Source organism: Giraffa tippelskirchi, chromosome 13, assembly GCF_054371585.1.
Source record: "Giraffa tippelskirchi isolate mGirTip1 chromosome 13, T2T-mGirTip1v1.2.pri, whole genome shotgun sequence".
NCBI lineage: Eukaryota > Metazoa > Chordata > Mammalia > Artiodactyla > Giraffidae > Giraffa > Giraffa tippelskirchi.
The window spans coordinates 1,353,641-1,370,176 of record NC_137287.1 but is presented as its reverse complement, the minus strand read 5'-3'; the positions used below and the strand labels follow the sequence as shown (position 1 = coordinate 1,370,176).

Sequence of the window (16,536 nt, the reverse complement as noted above, 5' to 3'; positions counted from 1 at the left end):
CTCTGGAGCACGGGCGCAGTAGTTTTGGTCCACGTGAGAGCCTCCCGGACCAGGGATCAAACCTGTGTCCCCTGCATGGGCAGGCGGGTTCTTACCCCTGAGCCAGCAGGAAAGCCCTTTTCCTTTTGCCCTTTGGTGCTGACAGGAAACACAGATGACTGAGATGACGGTGGTTGCTCTCCAGGGTGGGGTCTGAAGAGCTGTGTTAGCGATGTAGCTGTGGTTCATGTGGATGCATAAAAGCCATTCGGGGAAGTGTCTGTTAGCAGGAAAAAAATGTAGAATTCTCTAGGAACTGATTGTGAGGAGAGAATGAAAAATAGAGCCAAGTACTCCGTGCCCGGCAATGTTCTTCGTGCTGTTTTTGGAAGCAGTTAGCAGGAGCGTGGCTAAGGAACTGTTAGTTCTGCCCCTGAGTCATTATGCAGTGTCTGCAGGTAGCAGTCTTAATAACTTCAGAGACTGCAGAGCATAAAAGGAGAGAAACCGAGATAAAATGGCAGATGGACTGCGGACGGTGTTAGAGAGTCAGGGGCCTTCTGGGGTGGGGGGTAAAACCGGACGGGAAGTAGTGAGTAATGGCCAGCGCGTGAGGCGGCCGGGACCCCCGGTGCGCTGGGAGTGTCAGTTGGCTCAGCCACGTGGAGGACTGGAGTTATTTGCTGAAGTGCACACATGAAGCCCCAGGATGCAGTAATTTCACTCTTGGGAATGGACCCCGCAGAAATGCACACGTGCGTCCACCGACACGACGGCGCTGGCCTGTCCTTGGCAGCGGCGTGCCAAACTGCCCGGGCGCCCGGTGGTCACAGAGTGAGTGGTGGGCTCTGGCCGAGCCACAGCACGAGGGTGGGCCGTCTACACCCCGAGAGCCACACGGAGGGCTGCACACAGCATGTGGCGTGGAAGGAGTCAGAGCAGAGGGACTCGCTCCGAGTGTGCTGTACCCGGGGAGCTGGCCTGAGGCTGCAGCACTCTCCCCGGGGGAGGCGCGGCCTGAGGGCCGTCTGTGCAGGTGGGGGCCGGCTGTGCAGGTGGGGGCCGGCTGTGCAGGCACTGTTGTGCTGCCGTGAGAACTTCCTGCGCTGAGCAGGCTGAGACGCTCTCCCTTGCGTCAGCACGCCGTTTCAATCTGAAAAGGTTTTCACAGCCATTGGGAAAAGAAACCGGCTGTGTTGATTCCATGTAATGAAACACAGGACGTACAGGGACTTTCCAGACTCTTCTGTAGAGAAAGTGCACAGACCTCGTGGAAATCGTGCCCATCAACTCTGGGGGGGGTGGTGACTTTGAAATAGGAAACAGGGCTGGGAGGATGGTGTGTGTCTGTAACATTTTATTTAAATTTTTTTTCGGCAAAGAAATGACACAATGTCCTCCTGAGTGATATCTCGGTGGATATATGGGTTCTGATATTTTCTGTATTTTCACGTTTGTTTGAAGTATTTCTTCACAACAAAAACATGTGCGTTTAAAAATTACATAACAATTTCTCCGATGGCCCAAGGGGTGAAGAATTTGTGTGTAATGCAGGAGGCACCTGAGACATGGGTTTGATCCCTGGGCAGGGACGATCCCCTGGAGGAGGGCACGGCAACCCACTCCAGGGTTCTTGCCTGGAGAGTCCCATGGACAGAGCAGCCTGGTGGGCTACAGTCCTTGGGGTCGCAAAGAGTCGGACATGACTGAGCGCGCGTGATGCAGCAACCACAGGGCACCATGGACGTGAACCTGTTCACAGGGGTTACATGAGTGGTTAGGAATTAGGAAGGTTTTTGCTTTTACAGAAAAGTTGAAAGAGAAACGTGGTCATGGAAACTTGGAAACATACTGGAAAATTGTGTCATATTACAGCTCTGCACACGGGGGGAAGAATGGACACGGTGAATGGATGTTCATAGACGGTTGGGTTGGAGGGTTTTCTTTATGTTAATACATTGTGATGTTACATTAAATAAGTTACTGAACGAAAAGTGAACCTTAGCTTTGACGAAATTGAGGCCGTGCAGTTTGTTGGTGCTCTGAGTTATGGACAGTGAGGAGCTGAGTGGTGCCAGATCACGTTTTTGAGGCGAGCTGACCACCGATGGGGTGGGGGTGGGAGGCTCTGTTTCCTGGCTTGGGGGGTGGGGGCATTCCTGACGTTCCCTGGCCACAGAGCTGCTGAATTCTCATTTCTGAGGCTGTGGCCATGATAAGGATGAGGAAACTTCTTCCATTTCCTGAGAACAGTTTGTTAATTTCAGAACAACGGAATAGCGCAGAGTTCCCAAAGGTTGAAGCAGTTTCACGGGCCCGAGAAGGAGCATTCAGGTTGAACACGGAAGGTGTCTGCTGACTCCGTTTCATGCTATTTTGGGGGAAATGCTGTTGTCTGGAATGGCGTTCATTCGGTACCTGATGACGCCCTGAGGCGAGGTGAGCGTCTGCTTTTTTTAGGTGAGGGGTCTGGACCAGGCCCTGTGACCGCGGTTCTCCCATGGTGGCCCTGCGACCAGCAGCATCACCTGGGAAGTCGTTAGAAACTCAGGTTCTTAGGCCCCACCCTAGGCCTTTGGGGGCGGGCAGCAATCTGAGTTTTTTCGCATGTGAAATCTTCATGACGCACTCTTAGCGTTCCTAGGTGCGCCTTCCGTGGCGCTGAGCACATTCTGCTGTCAGTGTGGATACCGTCCGAGTCTAGAAGTGCGTCCCGCACGGCCGAAGCCGTCCCCGCCGAGCGCTCCCTCCCCGTCCTCTTCTCCCCCAGCCCCTGTAACACCCCCTGCGTTTACTTTCTTCTGTGACTTCCTTCTGGGAACCTCGTGAGGGTGGAGTCACACACCGCTTGTCTTTGTGTCTGGCTTATCTCACTGAGCGTGACATCCTCAAGGAGCCTCCGTGATGTAGCAGGTTCAGTAGTTGGTTGCTCTTTAAGGCTGAGCACTATTCCACTGTGCGGACGGACTGCACTTGGCTGATCCATCGTCAGTCAGTGGACACTTGGGTGCTGGGTCACTTCAGTCATGTCTGACTCTTTGTCGCTCTATAGACTGTAGCCCACCAGGCTCCTTGTCCGTGGGATTCTCCAGGCAAGAATACTGGAGTGGGCTAGCCATTTCCTCCTCCAGGGGATCTTCCCAACCCAGGAACTGAACCCGAGGCTCCTGTGGCTCCTGCATTGCAGGCGGGTACTTTACCACTGAGTCTCCGGGGAAGCCCGGTTGCTTGGCAGTTCCACCTTTCGGCTGCCGTGATCCTGGCTGTGCAACCACGTCTTCAGTTCCTGCTTTCAGTTCTTCTGGGTATAGACCCCGAAGTGGAATTGCTGGATTCTCTGGTGAGTCTGTGTTTAATTTTTTGAGGCACTGCTGTGCTGTTTTCTGTTGCAGCTGCACCGTGCCGGTCCCTCCACGTCCTCATCCTGGTTTTTGGTTTTGTTTTTTTCGACAATAGCCATCTTAACCATTCATTGTGCACCTGAGCGCGGCTGAGCCCGACGGTAACCCTGACGCCCGGTGCTCACTTTGGAGGCTTCCGCTGTCACTGAGCCGTGTCCCGCTGGTCGCTATGCTGCGCGCGTTCCGGTGGACCTCGGCGGAGGAGGTGGAACCCCGAACCCGGAGTCCATCAGAAGACATGTCCCCCTGCCGCTCAGCGAGGACTGTGGGGACCCTCCGCCACTGGCTGCCTTTGGGGGCCGCGTGACCCCCCCAGTGGCTTGGAAGCCGCTGTACACTGAGGGGCGCTCCGCCTGTGGGGAGAACCCCAGGGGAGGTGGGGCTGAGCGGGCTGAGCGGTTCTCCAGGTGCTCAGAGCCGCCCCCCGGAACCAGTGGGAAGGGTGCGGGGCCGCAGGCTGGCTGCCCGCCCCTGTGAGAGGCTCTCCCGCTGGTGGCCCTGTGTCCGCAGCGTTTGCTGAGATCTGCGCACATAAAGCAGAGGCGCGTGTGGGACCGCAGATCTCGCTGGTCTCCCAGAGCTTCGTGTGGGGGTCAGGGCCCCGGCTCTTAGCTGCTCACAGGAGCTGCAGGGCTGCTCTCTCGGGGTGCCTCCCAGCCGCAGGGTCACTGCCTGAAGCTTCTGGCGGAAGTGTGTTGGGAGGATCCTTGGTTTGGGCATGTGTCTGTAGTTTCATTGCTCTGATTTGTGGCTTAACGACCTGGAGCTTTCTGGGCTTCCCAGATGGCTCAGTGGTGAAGAATCTGCCTACAATGCTGGGGAGATGTGGGTTTGATCCCTGGGTCAGGAAGAACCTCTGGAGGAGGGGTGGCAACCCACTCCAGTGTTCCTGCCTGGAGAATCCCATGCACAGAGGAGGCTGGTGGGCTACTGGCGGGCTGGGGTCCGTAGGGTCGCAAAGAGTCGGACACGACTGAGCAGGAGCATTGTCAGGCCTGGAGCATCCCAGGAGCGCAGGTCTGGATGGAGTTGTGTCCTCCCGCTGGTGGTCCCTCGGCGTGCTGCAGGAGGGCACTCGGTATAGGCGGCTGGCCTGGGAGTGAGCCAGCTGCCGTCAGCGTCGCCCCGGGGCCCGCAGAGCAAGATGTCCAGTGCGGAGACCGAAGCCGCCCACTGTCCTGACGCAGGCCCAGCGCCTCAGGCTGACACCTGCCTGCCCAGTGGGCCCTTATGAGAACGGAACGATAGCTCATGGCCCAGACAAGGCTCCCAGAGGCGTTCTGGACCCCCTGCCCCAGCCCAGAGCGCAGAGGCTCCACTCCCAGGAGCTCCTAGTCGTCTGGGTGCAGCGTAGCACGCACTCCCTGCACAGCGGCGTCAGGCCCGGGCTCCAGGCTGATGGCTCTTCAAGGTCAGGGCTTCGGCTGCCCGGGGGGCCCCACGTGGAGCAGTTCTGTGTGGAGGGGTTGGAGTGGGGATGGTGGGGGACGCTCTTGGGAGGGCCAGTCAGGGGATGCTGCGGTCCCCCAGGCTCCGACGGTGGCGCAGGGCCCAGTGTGGGCATCTTTGCCACCTTTTACCAGCTGTAAACAGAAAGCTCAGGGGCAGTCGCCAGCCAGCCCCACACTGGGGCCTGGAGGCTGGAATTCAGCCACCATCTGTCCGCGGTCACGGCCAGGCGTTGTCCACCACCGTGTGTCACGGGCCTGGCCGGCCCCTCCTACCTGCGCTGTTCATCTGTGTGGGGCTGGGTTGGTGGATGGTGCCTCTTTCAGACATCGGTCTTCCTGTTGTTGTTCCGTCACTAAGTCACGTGTGACTCTTTGTGATCCCCATGGACTGCAGCACGCCATACTTCTCTGCTCCTCACTGTCTTAGGGAGTTGGCTCAAACTCACGTCCTTCCAGCCGTCTCACCTGGCCTTGCAGGGCTGCTTACTCTGGCTCCATTTGAGAAGAGTCCTGCTGGTGAACTCAGCACTGGCTCCTGGGGACCAGAGTCTTCTCGCTGCCCTCTGCCCTGTCTTCAGCCTGTGGCCCATCACGTGGCAATGCAGCCTGTTGGAAATGATACCTTTCTCTTCTGTTTTGTTCATAAATGCTTTTTCTTAGAAAATATGGTTGTCCTAGTTTAGTAAATTGATGTTTGGAATTGTGGCTTTCTTCTGATTCAAACATAAGGAAGGAGTTGTTCTTAAGGTGGTTGAGAGTAATGTCTTTGATTTAAAATGTCTTGCGTTGTGTTTTAAATCCTTCAGCGATCAAAGTTCGGATTCTTCAGCAGCATGTGATCATTTGGTAATCATTACTGAGCTTACCTTCTGTCTTGGGACATTGTCTTATTTTAATCATCAGGAAAATCATGAAGTTTTCTCTATTAAGCGTGTGTTTTTATCATATAAAATTTTGAATAGAGACCTCCTGGTGCTCTTTCAATGATCTTTCCCCCCATTAATTTAATTTTCTCCTGTTCTCCTGTTACAGCTTTCTTTTACATTAAATAGGTTTTTTTTTTTCAGTGTTCCATTTACCTTCCCACATTGTTTCGGATATTATACTTTGGGGGGTTATTTTCTTGGTGATTGCCATGGGAGTTACAGAGTCTGTGTTTTATAATAAGCTGCCTTGGATTAATACTGTTTGATTTCAGTAATATAAACCCTTTGCTTCGGTTCCTTCTCCCCTTTCTGTGCTGTCATCATCACACGGTTTGTTGCTTTTGTTCAGTCGCTAAGTCCTGCCTGACTCTCTGCGACCCGTGGGCTGCAGCACACCAGGCTCTTCTGTCCTCCATTGATCGCAGAGTTTGCTCAAATTCCTGTCCATGGAGTTGGAGATGCTGTCCGACCGTCTCACCCTCTGCTGCCCCCTCCCCCTTGTGCCTTCCGTTTTCCCCAGCATCAGGGTCTTTTCTGTCTTGTAGATTACATCTGTATAAGTTGTTCCCCATCAAAACAGACTTACAGTTGTGGCTTTTATACAGTTGTCTTTGAAATCAGCCAGGAAAAAGAATTGGAGATAAAGAAATCTATGAGCACTGTCTTTTTACTTACTGGTATGGTTTCTGGTTTGCCTCGTTAGTTCCTGGGGGTTCGTACTTACTGGTATGGTTCCTGGTTTGCCTCGTTAGTTCCTGGGGGTTCGTACTTACTGGTATGGTTCCTGGTTTGCCTCGTTAGTTCCTGGGGGTTCGTACTTACTGGTGTGGTTCCTGGTTTGCCTAGTTAGTTCCTGGGGGTTCGTACTTACTGGTATGGTTCCTGGTTTGCCTCGTTAGTTCCTGGGGGTTGGTTTCTTGCAGGGAGGAGTTGCTGGGGAGGAATCTCACCAGTCTCAGGCACTGGGAACGTCTCACTGTGCCCTTTGTTTTTTGCGGGATAGTTGTGCCAGGTGTGCAATTCTTGGCACTTTGACTCTGCTGTCCCACCTGCCTTTGTCCTGCATGGTTTCTGGTGAGGAGTCAGCTATTAATCTTAAAAAGAATCCTTCGTATTTGGCAAGTCATTTCTCTCCTGGTGTTTTCAAGATTTTCTCTTTGTACACTGTGAACAGTTTGTGATGTGTCTTAAGTGTGAATCCCTTTGAATTTATCCAAGTTGGAGTTTTTTTAGTTCTTGGATATTTAAATCAAATGGAGCCATTATTTATTCAAGCATCTTTTCTAAACCTTCCTCCTTTTGGGATTCTTGTTATGATTATGTTGGTATGCTTGGTGTATCCTTTGGGTCTCTGAGGAGCTGTTAATTTTTCTACATCCTGTTTTCTTTCTGTCCGTCAGACTGGAGGAAATTTCAGTTGACATGTCTTTCCAATTGCTGATTCTTCCTTCTTCCCACTCAGATCTGCTGTTGAGCTTCTAGTGAATTTTTTATTTGTTATTGAACTTTTCAGCTCCAGAATTTGTATGTTCCTCTTCTATAATTTCTGATTTTTTGTATTCCCTGTTAGTGAGGTGGTGTTCCCATGCTTTTCCTTAGTTCTTTAGAGGTGGTTCCCTCAGTCCTTTGAGCATATTTGAAATAGCTGATGTGAGGCCTGTAACGGGTCCGGCACCTGGACTCTTTCAAGGACAGTTTCTGTCGATTGTGCGTCCCTCTCCTCTCCTCGTGTCTGGCCCAACTTGCTTGTGTCTTTGCACGTCTTGGAAGCTTGTATTGAAGCCTGAACACTTCAAATAACGGAGCGTCTCTGGAAATCGGCCCCTTCCCGAGCTGCTGTTGCCGTTTGTCATTGTGTGTTTATTTAACAACTTGTCTGAACTAATTCTGTAGCATTTCTGGTGTGAGTTTCCTGGGGTGGGTGGCCTGGAACAAGGGAGCTGTGTAGTCTCACAGTTCTGCAGGCCAGAAGCTGGAGGTCAGGGTGTTGGCGGGGTCTTCTCCTGCGAGCCCTGTTGGGGAGGACCCTTCTCAGCTAGTCGGGTTCCTGGTGGTGGCCGCCAGCCGGGGTCCCCGGGTCTGCGGCTGCCCGGCCTGTGTGGCCACGTGGCCTCCTGTCTGTGTGTCCTTGTCTCCTGTGGTCTCTTCCTCTCACAGGAGCTCCGGTCGTGTTGGGCGAAGGCCCCGCCTACTCCGCTGTGACCTCATTGTGGCTGCGTCATGACTGCCTCCTAGAGGGACTCTGGATTGTCACAGGCCTTCAGTCACTTTCCCCTGCTCTGAGGAAGCAGAGTCCGACCATTTTCGCCTTCGTCCTCATTGCTCTGTGGAGGAGGGTCTTTGGGGATCCTGACTCTGCCTTTCTTGCTGATGTCACCCACATTTTACGGGTTTCCTGGTGGCTCAGGTGGTAAAGAGTCTGCCTGCAGTGCAGGAGCCCTGGGTGCGATTCTTGGGTCGGGAAGATCCCCTGGAGGAGGGAAGGGCTTCCCACTCAGTATTCTTGTGTAGAGAATCCCATGGATGGAGGTGTCTGGTGGGCCACCGTCCGTGGGGTCGCAGAGGAGTCGGACAGACTGAGAGACACACGCACAGACAGTCTGCCTTTCTTGCTGATGTCACCTGCCTTATATACAGAAAGGGTTTATAGAGCTATTGTTTACATCCCAGCAGTTTGCTCATTTAAAGTGTGTAACACGGTGATCTTTAGTGTATTTCCCGCCGTGCAGCCATCACCACAGTTGGTTTCAGGGCATTTCATCAGCCCCCATTCTTCCTCAGCAGCCACTCCCCACCGCCACCCCCCCCCCCGCCCCCCAGCCCCCCAGCCCTACAGAAGCACCACGCTACTGCCTCTTTCTGCAAGTCTACCTCTTCTGGATGTTCCATGTAGATGGAGTCATCTCACACGTGGTCTTTCATGGCTGCCTTCTTTCCACTTGCTATCCTGTGTTCAAGGTTGGTCCGTGTTGCAGCATGAATCAGTGCCTTTTAATGGCAGGATAATGCTCTTGTGTGCATGCCATGTGCTCAGTCGCGTCCAACTCTTTGCCACCCTGTTGCAGACTGTAGCCCGCCAGGCTCCTCTGTGCGCGGGATTCTCCAGGCACGAGCACTGGGGTGGGTTATTTCCTCCTCCTCCACTGCGTGCGTTCACCACGTTTACTTATCCATTCCATTGATGGGCGTTTGGATTCTTCTTCTTTGGCTCTTATGAACAGTGCCGCTGTGGACATTTGTCTACAGGTCTTCGTGTGGACATGCATTTTTGTTTACCCGGAGTGTGTACCTAGGAGTGGGATTGCAGGATCATATAGTAACGCTGTTTCTGACATTCTGAGGAACTTCCGGGCTGCTTTTGAAGGCAGCTGCACCATTTACACACCTGTAGCCTGTGTGAGGGGTTTCCACATCCTCACCCACGCTCAGTGTGATTTTCTTGTTAAATTAGAGGTGACATGGGGCATCATCTTACTGGAGTGGCTAGTGATGCTGAGCCTCTTTTCATGCACTTCCTGGGCATTTGTACATCTTTGGAGAAATGTCTACTGCAGACCCTTTGCTGGTTTTTAAATTGGGTTATCTGTGCTTTAACTGAGTTGAAAGAGTTGTTGGGTTTTTTTTTTTTTCTGTATATTCCGATCCAAGCCCTTTGTTGGACGTATTACTTGCAGGTATTTTCTCTGATAAAAAGGTTCTTCCCCAGCACCTTTCTAGCTTTGCTGTTTGCCCACACACTCTGCGCTCTAGTTGCAGAGTTTGCTTTGTTTCAGGGTGCTGGTTTTCCCTCCTGGAAACACAGCAAATATCAGTCACGAGTCACTCAGCACACGTTCCTTGAGCCCCTGCTGTGTGCCCGACCCCGGCCCGATGCCCAGACGGACCTGAGGACAGAGCGAGGGCCCCGCTCCCCTGGGTCTGCATTCCGGCTCTGTCTGGATTCCCAGGGCATGTTTAGGGTACTCGTGGCCTGATGTCCATTCTCCCTGGAGTTTGGATGTTTATAGGTTGTGCCTGGCAGTGGTGGACACTCATAGCGGTTTGCTGTGTGGAGGAATTAATGAGCTCAGGGACCCTGTCTTATTCATCACCGTGTTCTCTCGAGCTGGTACTTAAGAAATGCTTGTTGGAGCCTTGAGGATTCTTGTGGTCCCCAAGGAGACTGTGTAAACACAGTTTAAGGCCATCAAAGTGTTTTTCCTCGGAAAGGGACTGGGCTCCTGGGATGACTTGGGAGAACAGGTGCCTTCTACAGCTGTGGTCTCCACGTGTTTATAACCGTTAAGGTACTGGGGATTCATTGCTGGGGACAGCCCCCCATATACGCACTTCATATACACGCGCTCATGTACACACAGTCATACGTGCGTGTGCACATATTTACTCATACATACGCTTATACACACAAGTATATACATACACTCCTGTATTCACATGTGCACATACATGCACTCATGCATACAATCATACATGCATGCGCACACATTTACTCATACACGTAAATACAAGTGTACACACACACTCCTATATTCGTATGTGTATATACATGTACCCATGCACACAGTCATACATGCATGTGCACATATTTACACACACACACTTGCACACACAAGTGTACACACACACTTCTATATTCATATGTGTGTATACATGTACTCATGCAGTTGTACATGCATGTGCACATATGTATGTATATACCTAAAAACACACACCTCATATTTACGTGTACACTACATACACTCTTGCACACAGCCATACACATGTATGCACATGTTCATGTATATTCAAACACACTCAGACACACATACACACATGCATACGCACACACTCCTCGTATTCATATGTACACCACATGCACTCATGTACTCATGCACATATACCCACTCATGTACATGTACACACCCAGACAGCCACATGCATTGCATGCATGTGTGCACACTCATACACACATCTGCACACTCGTACACACATCTGTACACATGAGTATTTTAATAAATTGTGTGTGCTGTTCTGTTAAGACGCATTATGCTGCTGCTGCTGTTTAGTCTCTCAGTCGTGTCTGACTCTTTGCAGCCCCATGGCCTGTAGCCCACCAGGCTCCTCTGTTCATGGGATTCTCCAGGCAAGAATACTGGCGTGGCTATTTCCTCCTCTAGGAGATCTTCCTGACCCAGGGATCAAACCTGTGTCTCCTGCATTGCAGGCGGATTCTTTACTGCTGAGCCACCAGGGAAGCCCCCTATGTGCATTATAGTGTGATATAAAGAGGAAGAGAGAGAAAATACAAGTGAGCTGCTAACACTGTCTTCCTGCTCCTGGTGGATTATTGCGGCCCTGGAGTCTGTGCCCTCCCTGGAGAGCTCCCCGCCTTAGAGCACAGGGTATTGAGCTTTTGTGTGGCGTTTTGAGGCCCTCGGGGGTTCCTGTGTACGCAATAAGCCCTTGTTTGTTTTCTTTATCTTTAAGGTCAATTCAAGGCTGCTATATTTTGAATCCTAAAATGCTGAGTGATTTCACAGATGGAAATAACCTATTCGTTAATTCGGTATGAGAATGTAAACCAGCATCTTGCACTGAAAAAGTCAGTCCTATAAAGTAACACAGCCACACTGCTGAAGTTGAGAAGATGGAGAAATACAGTTTGTTCTGTTTATTTACAGCAGTGTTTCCTGGAAGAAGGCCTTTCCCCCCCGAGGGACACCTTAACCTTTATTCTTTTTTCTTAACTGAAAAGAATGTTTTTCTCTAAAGTTCTAAACTCTTTGTACTAAAAACCAAACTGACCTTTTAACAGGGTTTCCTTGTTTGTTTGTTGGCAGCTTGTTGGATGTAAAAGCTCTGATTTGTCTTTGCCTGTCCTGTGAATGACGCGTGGGTGACTTCTCGGGTCTAAGGAAGGCGGAGTGTCAGGGCTCAGTGCTTTGGTTTATATGAGCAGTAGCCCAACTTAGCAGGCACCTGGCTGGAGCAGACATGCTGGTTTTTACACATTAGGGTGACTGGGTTGGCAAGAAGGCAGCGTGCATCGTGCATTGATTGTGGAAGTGCCTGCTCGTGGAGAAATAGGGCCCGTTGTGTTCTTTTAACCCTTTACTTGACCCCGGAGAAAAGGAAATGCATGTAACTTGTAAACATGCCATTCCTTTTCCTCTGCTCAGGTGGAAAACTAGACCTGCCTGGTCCTGGATGTGGGGGTGTACGTGCTGATTCATGGCGTGCTGAGTTTATGAGGGGAGGACGTGGCCCCGAGTGGACGCCCGGCCCGAATGAATGAGCCTGACCTGGGCCACGACTGGGCTTGGCCAGGTGACGTGGCTGGAGTCCACGTGCTGAGCCAGCAGGCGGGGGTGGGGGGGCGGCCTCCAGGCTGACCGGCGGTGCTCACCTTCTCTCCGCAGACTTGCCAGTGCCCCCGGTCAGCGAGCCCAGGGCCCCGGACGCCAGTCGGATGCAGGTGCCACCGGGGAACCCGCTGCTGCTGTCGCTCACGCTGCAGGAGCTGCTGGCCCGGGACGCCGTGCAGGTGGAGCTCGTCCCCGAGAAGAAGGGCCTGTTCCTGAAGCACGTGGAGTATGAGGTGTCCAGCCAGGTATCTGCGGGCGGGGCGGGGGGGAGGAGGTGCAGGGAAGACCCCCAGCGCGCATGCCCCCGTGTCCTGCTCTGGCTTCCTCTCCCGCAAGGTGCCCGCCTGCCCTCACCATCCCCAGGCAGACAAGCTGGCCCCAGGCGGTCCTGCAGTGCTGGGCAGTCCCTGGGGAGTAGAGTGTGGACCCCGCACTGCAGATCAGGTGCACAGGTGGGACTGGTGTGGGGGCTCACCCCAAGGTCACAGCGAGTCAGGCGCTGGACACCTGGCCCCGGGGTGGCCATGTGCGGGCTGCCCGGTGGCGTCAGCAGTGTTGATCTTTTGTCCCCTTTGCCTGTCATTGAGTTCACTTAGGACATGTTTTGATAGGAGCTTTTATTCTTTATCCTGGAGATTAAGTCATTGGTGAGCACGTGTGTGTGTGCAGTGGGGGGAGCAGGGAGGATTTCGTAGGGTCAGAGTGGCCCGCCACCGAGAGCCAGCCGGGTCACAGCCTCGGGTTGCAGCCCTGGAGGGCTCAGGCCGGGGGAGCGTCACAGTCGTCACCCAGGCAGAAAGGCACGTGTGCGCGTGGGAGCAAATCCCCATGGCAGATGGCTGTTCCTTGGAAGTTAAGGGTCACAGCATTTTTGCCTCATTGTGTTTTGAAACCAGAATGCGGGGAGCCTGGAGCTAAACTTTGCTCTGACACTGGTCAGCGCCGCTGCCGAGGGAGGTGGCTGAGGTTGGCGAGGGAAGGAGGCCCTCCCCTGTTTCGGGGACAGCGTCGCTGGCGGGCACCACCACCGCCTGGCATCTGCGGCCGAAGTGGGGATGGAGGCGCCAGCGCTGCCTCTGGGGCCGCGTCACTCATGGGCCGGGCACTCGCGTGTGTGACACGCCGCTCGACTAGGACAGCGGCCTTGTCTTCGGTCTCGTTAAACGGCCTGTTCCTTAAGTCAATCGATGACCTCATAGTGAGCATTTTTAGGAGGAGGTCGATGTGCCCAGGTTACCTCCTGAAATGTGGGCGAAGGGGTGAGCCTGATAACGTTGGGACCTCCGGGCGGGAGGTGGGGGGACCCACCAGGCTGTGCCCCCTGCTTGCATGCTTGCTGGAGTTGGAGTCAGTGCAGACATGGCATGAGGTCCGACAGAGGTGGGCACACATAGCCTCATGTTTTTCCTTTGTGTAGTGTATTTTACAGCTTAAGGGTTGTTACTGTTCAGTCAGTAAGTCATGTCTAGCTCTTCGAGACCCTATGGACTATAGCACGCCGGGCTTCCTTGTCCTTCACTGTCTCCTGGAGTTTACTCAAACTCATGTCCATCGAGTCGGTGATGCCATCCAACCATCTCATTCTCTGTCGTCCCCTTCTCCTCCCACATTCAGTCTTTGCCAGCATCAGGGTCTTTTCCAGTGAGTCGGCTCTTCTCATCAGGTGACCCAAGTATTGGAGCTTCAGCATCAGTTCTTCTGATGAATATTCAGGGTTGATTTCTTTTAGGATTGATGGATTTGATCTCCTTGCAGTTCAAGGGACTCTCAAGAGTCTTCTCCAGCACCACAGTTCAAAAACATCAGTTCTTCAGTGCTCAGCCTTCATTATGGTCCAGCTTTCACATCCATACATGACCACTGGAAAAACCATAGTTTTGACTAGACGGACTTTTGTTGGCAAAGTAATGTCTCTGCTTTTTAATATGCTGTCTAGGTTGGTGATAGCTTTCCTTCCAAGGAGCAAGTGTCTTTTAATTTCATGGCTGCAGTCACCGTCTGCAGTGATTTTGGAGCCCAAGAAAATAAAATCCATCACTGCTTCACTTTTCCCCTTCCGTTGAGGGTTCAAAAAGTTTAATGTGTTTTTAGGTTCACAGCAGGACTGAGGGGAAGCCACGGATTTCCCGTGTTGCCCACCCGCAGTCAGCACCCCCACCAGATGGAGCGTTTGTTAACAGCTGGTGAACCTGCGTGGACACGTCCTTGTCACCCAGAGTCCCCAGTTCGCCCGAGAGTCACTCTTGCTGTTGTGCGTCCTCAGGGTGTGGTCCGCTGTGGGAGCTTCTCTGCCCTGAAAGTCCCCTGTGTTCCGTCCCTTCGCTCCAGCCCCCGCCCTGCCCCCAGCCACCGCTGGTCTCGCACCGGCCTCACAGCTGTGTCTTCTCCCGAGTGTCCTGTTGTTGGCCTCACACGGCATGTCACTGTCTCAGATGTCTTCCACTCCCAGCGATGTTAATCAGTAATTACAGTAACGTATTGAGTCTCAGGGGTCGCTGCTCGCGCCTGGGTCTCGTGTGGGCGCTTACATTTGCCCTCGACGAGGTTACTCTGGACGGGGTGCTTGTCCTGTGGAGCCTGCAGCTTTTTCACGGGCGGGCTCCTGGGGGAATCTGTTGGTGGTTTCATCTGAGTCATGAGTTTCCCGAGTCTCAGTCTTGGTGTTCAGCGTTTGAGCTGCTTTTAGGCAGTCGGGTCTCTTTCAGGAGGCTGCTTGTGTTAGCGCTGTTTGAGAGTGTGTGCTGAAGACAGACCCTAAAAGCCATCCACACATGACACCCACGGATGGGAGATGCTGCCGTATGGTTGAAAACTCCTGTAAAGAGGCTCACATCTTACAGAAGATCCAAGAAGATCCAGAATGATAGGTGGTTAATTAAATGCACAGTTAGAGCTGTGCAGCGTTTAAAGGTTGTATCTCCATCCATTGAGGACGTCTGGGACTCCCCCCTTAGGTAAAGGCCTGGTGAGAGAATGTAGGGAATTCCATCATGTTGTTTCCCTGGGTCCTGTTCAGTGGCGGGAAGAGCAGGTCAGCAAAGTGGTGAAAGTGTGGGTGTCTGACGAGGACTCTGAGCTCCGCGCCCTCTTCCCGCAGCGCTTCAAGTCCTGCGTGTACCGGCGCTACAACGACTTCGTGGTCTTCCACGAGACGCTGCTGCACAGGTTCCCCTACCGCATGGTGCCGGCGCTGCCGCCCAAGAGGATGCTGGGAGGTAACGCGGGGCGCGCGGGGCCCGGGGTCTCGGGGCGTGCGGGGGTCATGGGGTGTGCGGGGGCCCCAGGGTCGCAGGGTGCGCGGGGCCCAGGGTCGGGGGTGCGCGGGGCCCTTGGAGCTGTCCTGTGGTGCTGGGTCTTGTGCTCAGGCTTTGTGAACATGTAGCCTTCAGCAGATGGGGTCCCGGTGGCCTTCGCAGGGATGTCCTAATCCAAGTTTTCTTCCAGTGATTTAGAATTTTAATACTTTTGGCCATGCTGCGTGGCATGTGGATCTTAGCTCTCCGACCAGGGATCGAACCCATGCCCCTGAAATAGAAACTTGTGGTCTTAATTAACCACTGGATCGCCAGGGGATTCTCCCAAATAATCCTTTAAATACCGTTTTCATGGAGGAGGAAATGGCAGCCTACTCCAGTATTCTTGCCTGGAAAATTGCGTGGACAGAGGAGCCTGGTGGGCTACATTTCTTGGGGTCTCAAAGAGTTAGACATGACTGAGCATGCATGCACACAATGCATGATATATAATTTATACTGCTGAGCAAAGATCTTTTTCAAAATATAACTGGAAGTAAAAAAAAATACCGTTTTTGTTTGTGTCAGATTGAAATACCCTCAGTGCATGATCGTGCGCTTTTACTTTTTTTCCTCCCTGAAGGTGAAAATCCTTAACCCAAATGAGGGAGTTTTTGCTTGGATCCGTGAGATCTTGTTCATAGAAACAGCCCCAAGGGGTCGCAGCGGCGTCTGTAGGCCGGGTGGTGAGGGGGCAGGCGCTGCTGGCCAAAGCCCGTGGGCTCTGGTTTTCCTCCCAGATACCTGGCCCCGGTGTGTCCCTGGGGGCAGGGCGTGGGGTCGGGGTCTGCCGCCCTCGGCTGGAAGTGTGGCTGGGGGGCTCTGTGTGCGGGAGGCGCTGGGCCCTGAGCGCCAGCCTGGGCCACCGCAGTCACCACGTCCTGCCCCCAGCCGACAGGGAGTTCATCGAGACCCGGAGGCGAGCGCTGAAGCGCTTCATCAACCTGGTGGCTCGGCACCCGCCCTTCTCCGAGGACGTGGTCCTCGAGCTGTTCCTGTCCTTCAGCGGCCCCGTGAGTACCCTGGGGGGGCCTGGGGGTACCCGGGGCTCCCCGGCCCTCGTCCTCATGTGCTTTCGCCTGGTTCGGGCGCCCCGACGCGTGGTTTCCGGGGCAGCCATGGGGCGCGTGGGAGGCGTCCCC

At 53.4% G+C, this 16,536-nt stretch overlaps 1 protein-coding gene across 16 annotated transcripts in view; it reads left to right on the top strand.

The window, feature by feature from the left end:
• Positions 1-16,536, top strand: part of SNX8 (sorting nexin 8) — a 60,819-nt gene that overhangs the window by 34,195 nt on the left and 10,088 nt on the right. For all 16 annotated transcript variants that reach the window (XM_081552558.1, XM_081552554.1, XM_081552553.1 and 13 more), the window contains 3 exons: positions 12,156-12,346; positions 15,199-15,316; positions 16,286-16,407. In XM_081552558.1, coding sequence (XP_081408684.1) covers positions 12,206-12,346; positions 15,199-15,316; positions 16,286-16,407 — 381 coding nt within the window. In that variant the 5' untranslated portion in view covers positions 12,156-12,205. The remainder of the gene's footprint in view (positions 1-12,155; positions 12,347-15,198; positions 15,317-16,285; positions 16,408-16,536) is intronic.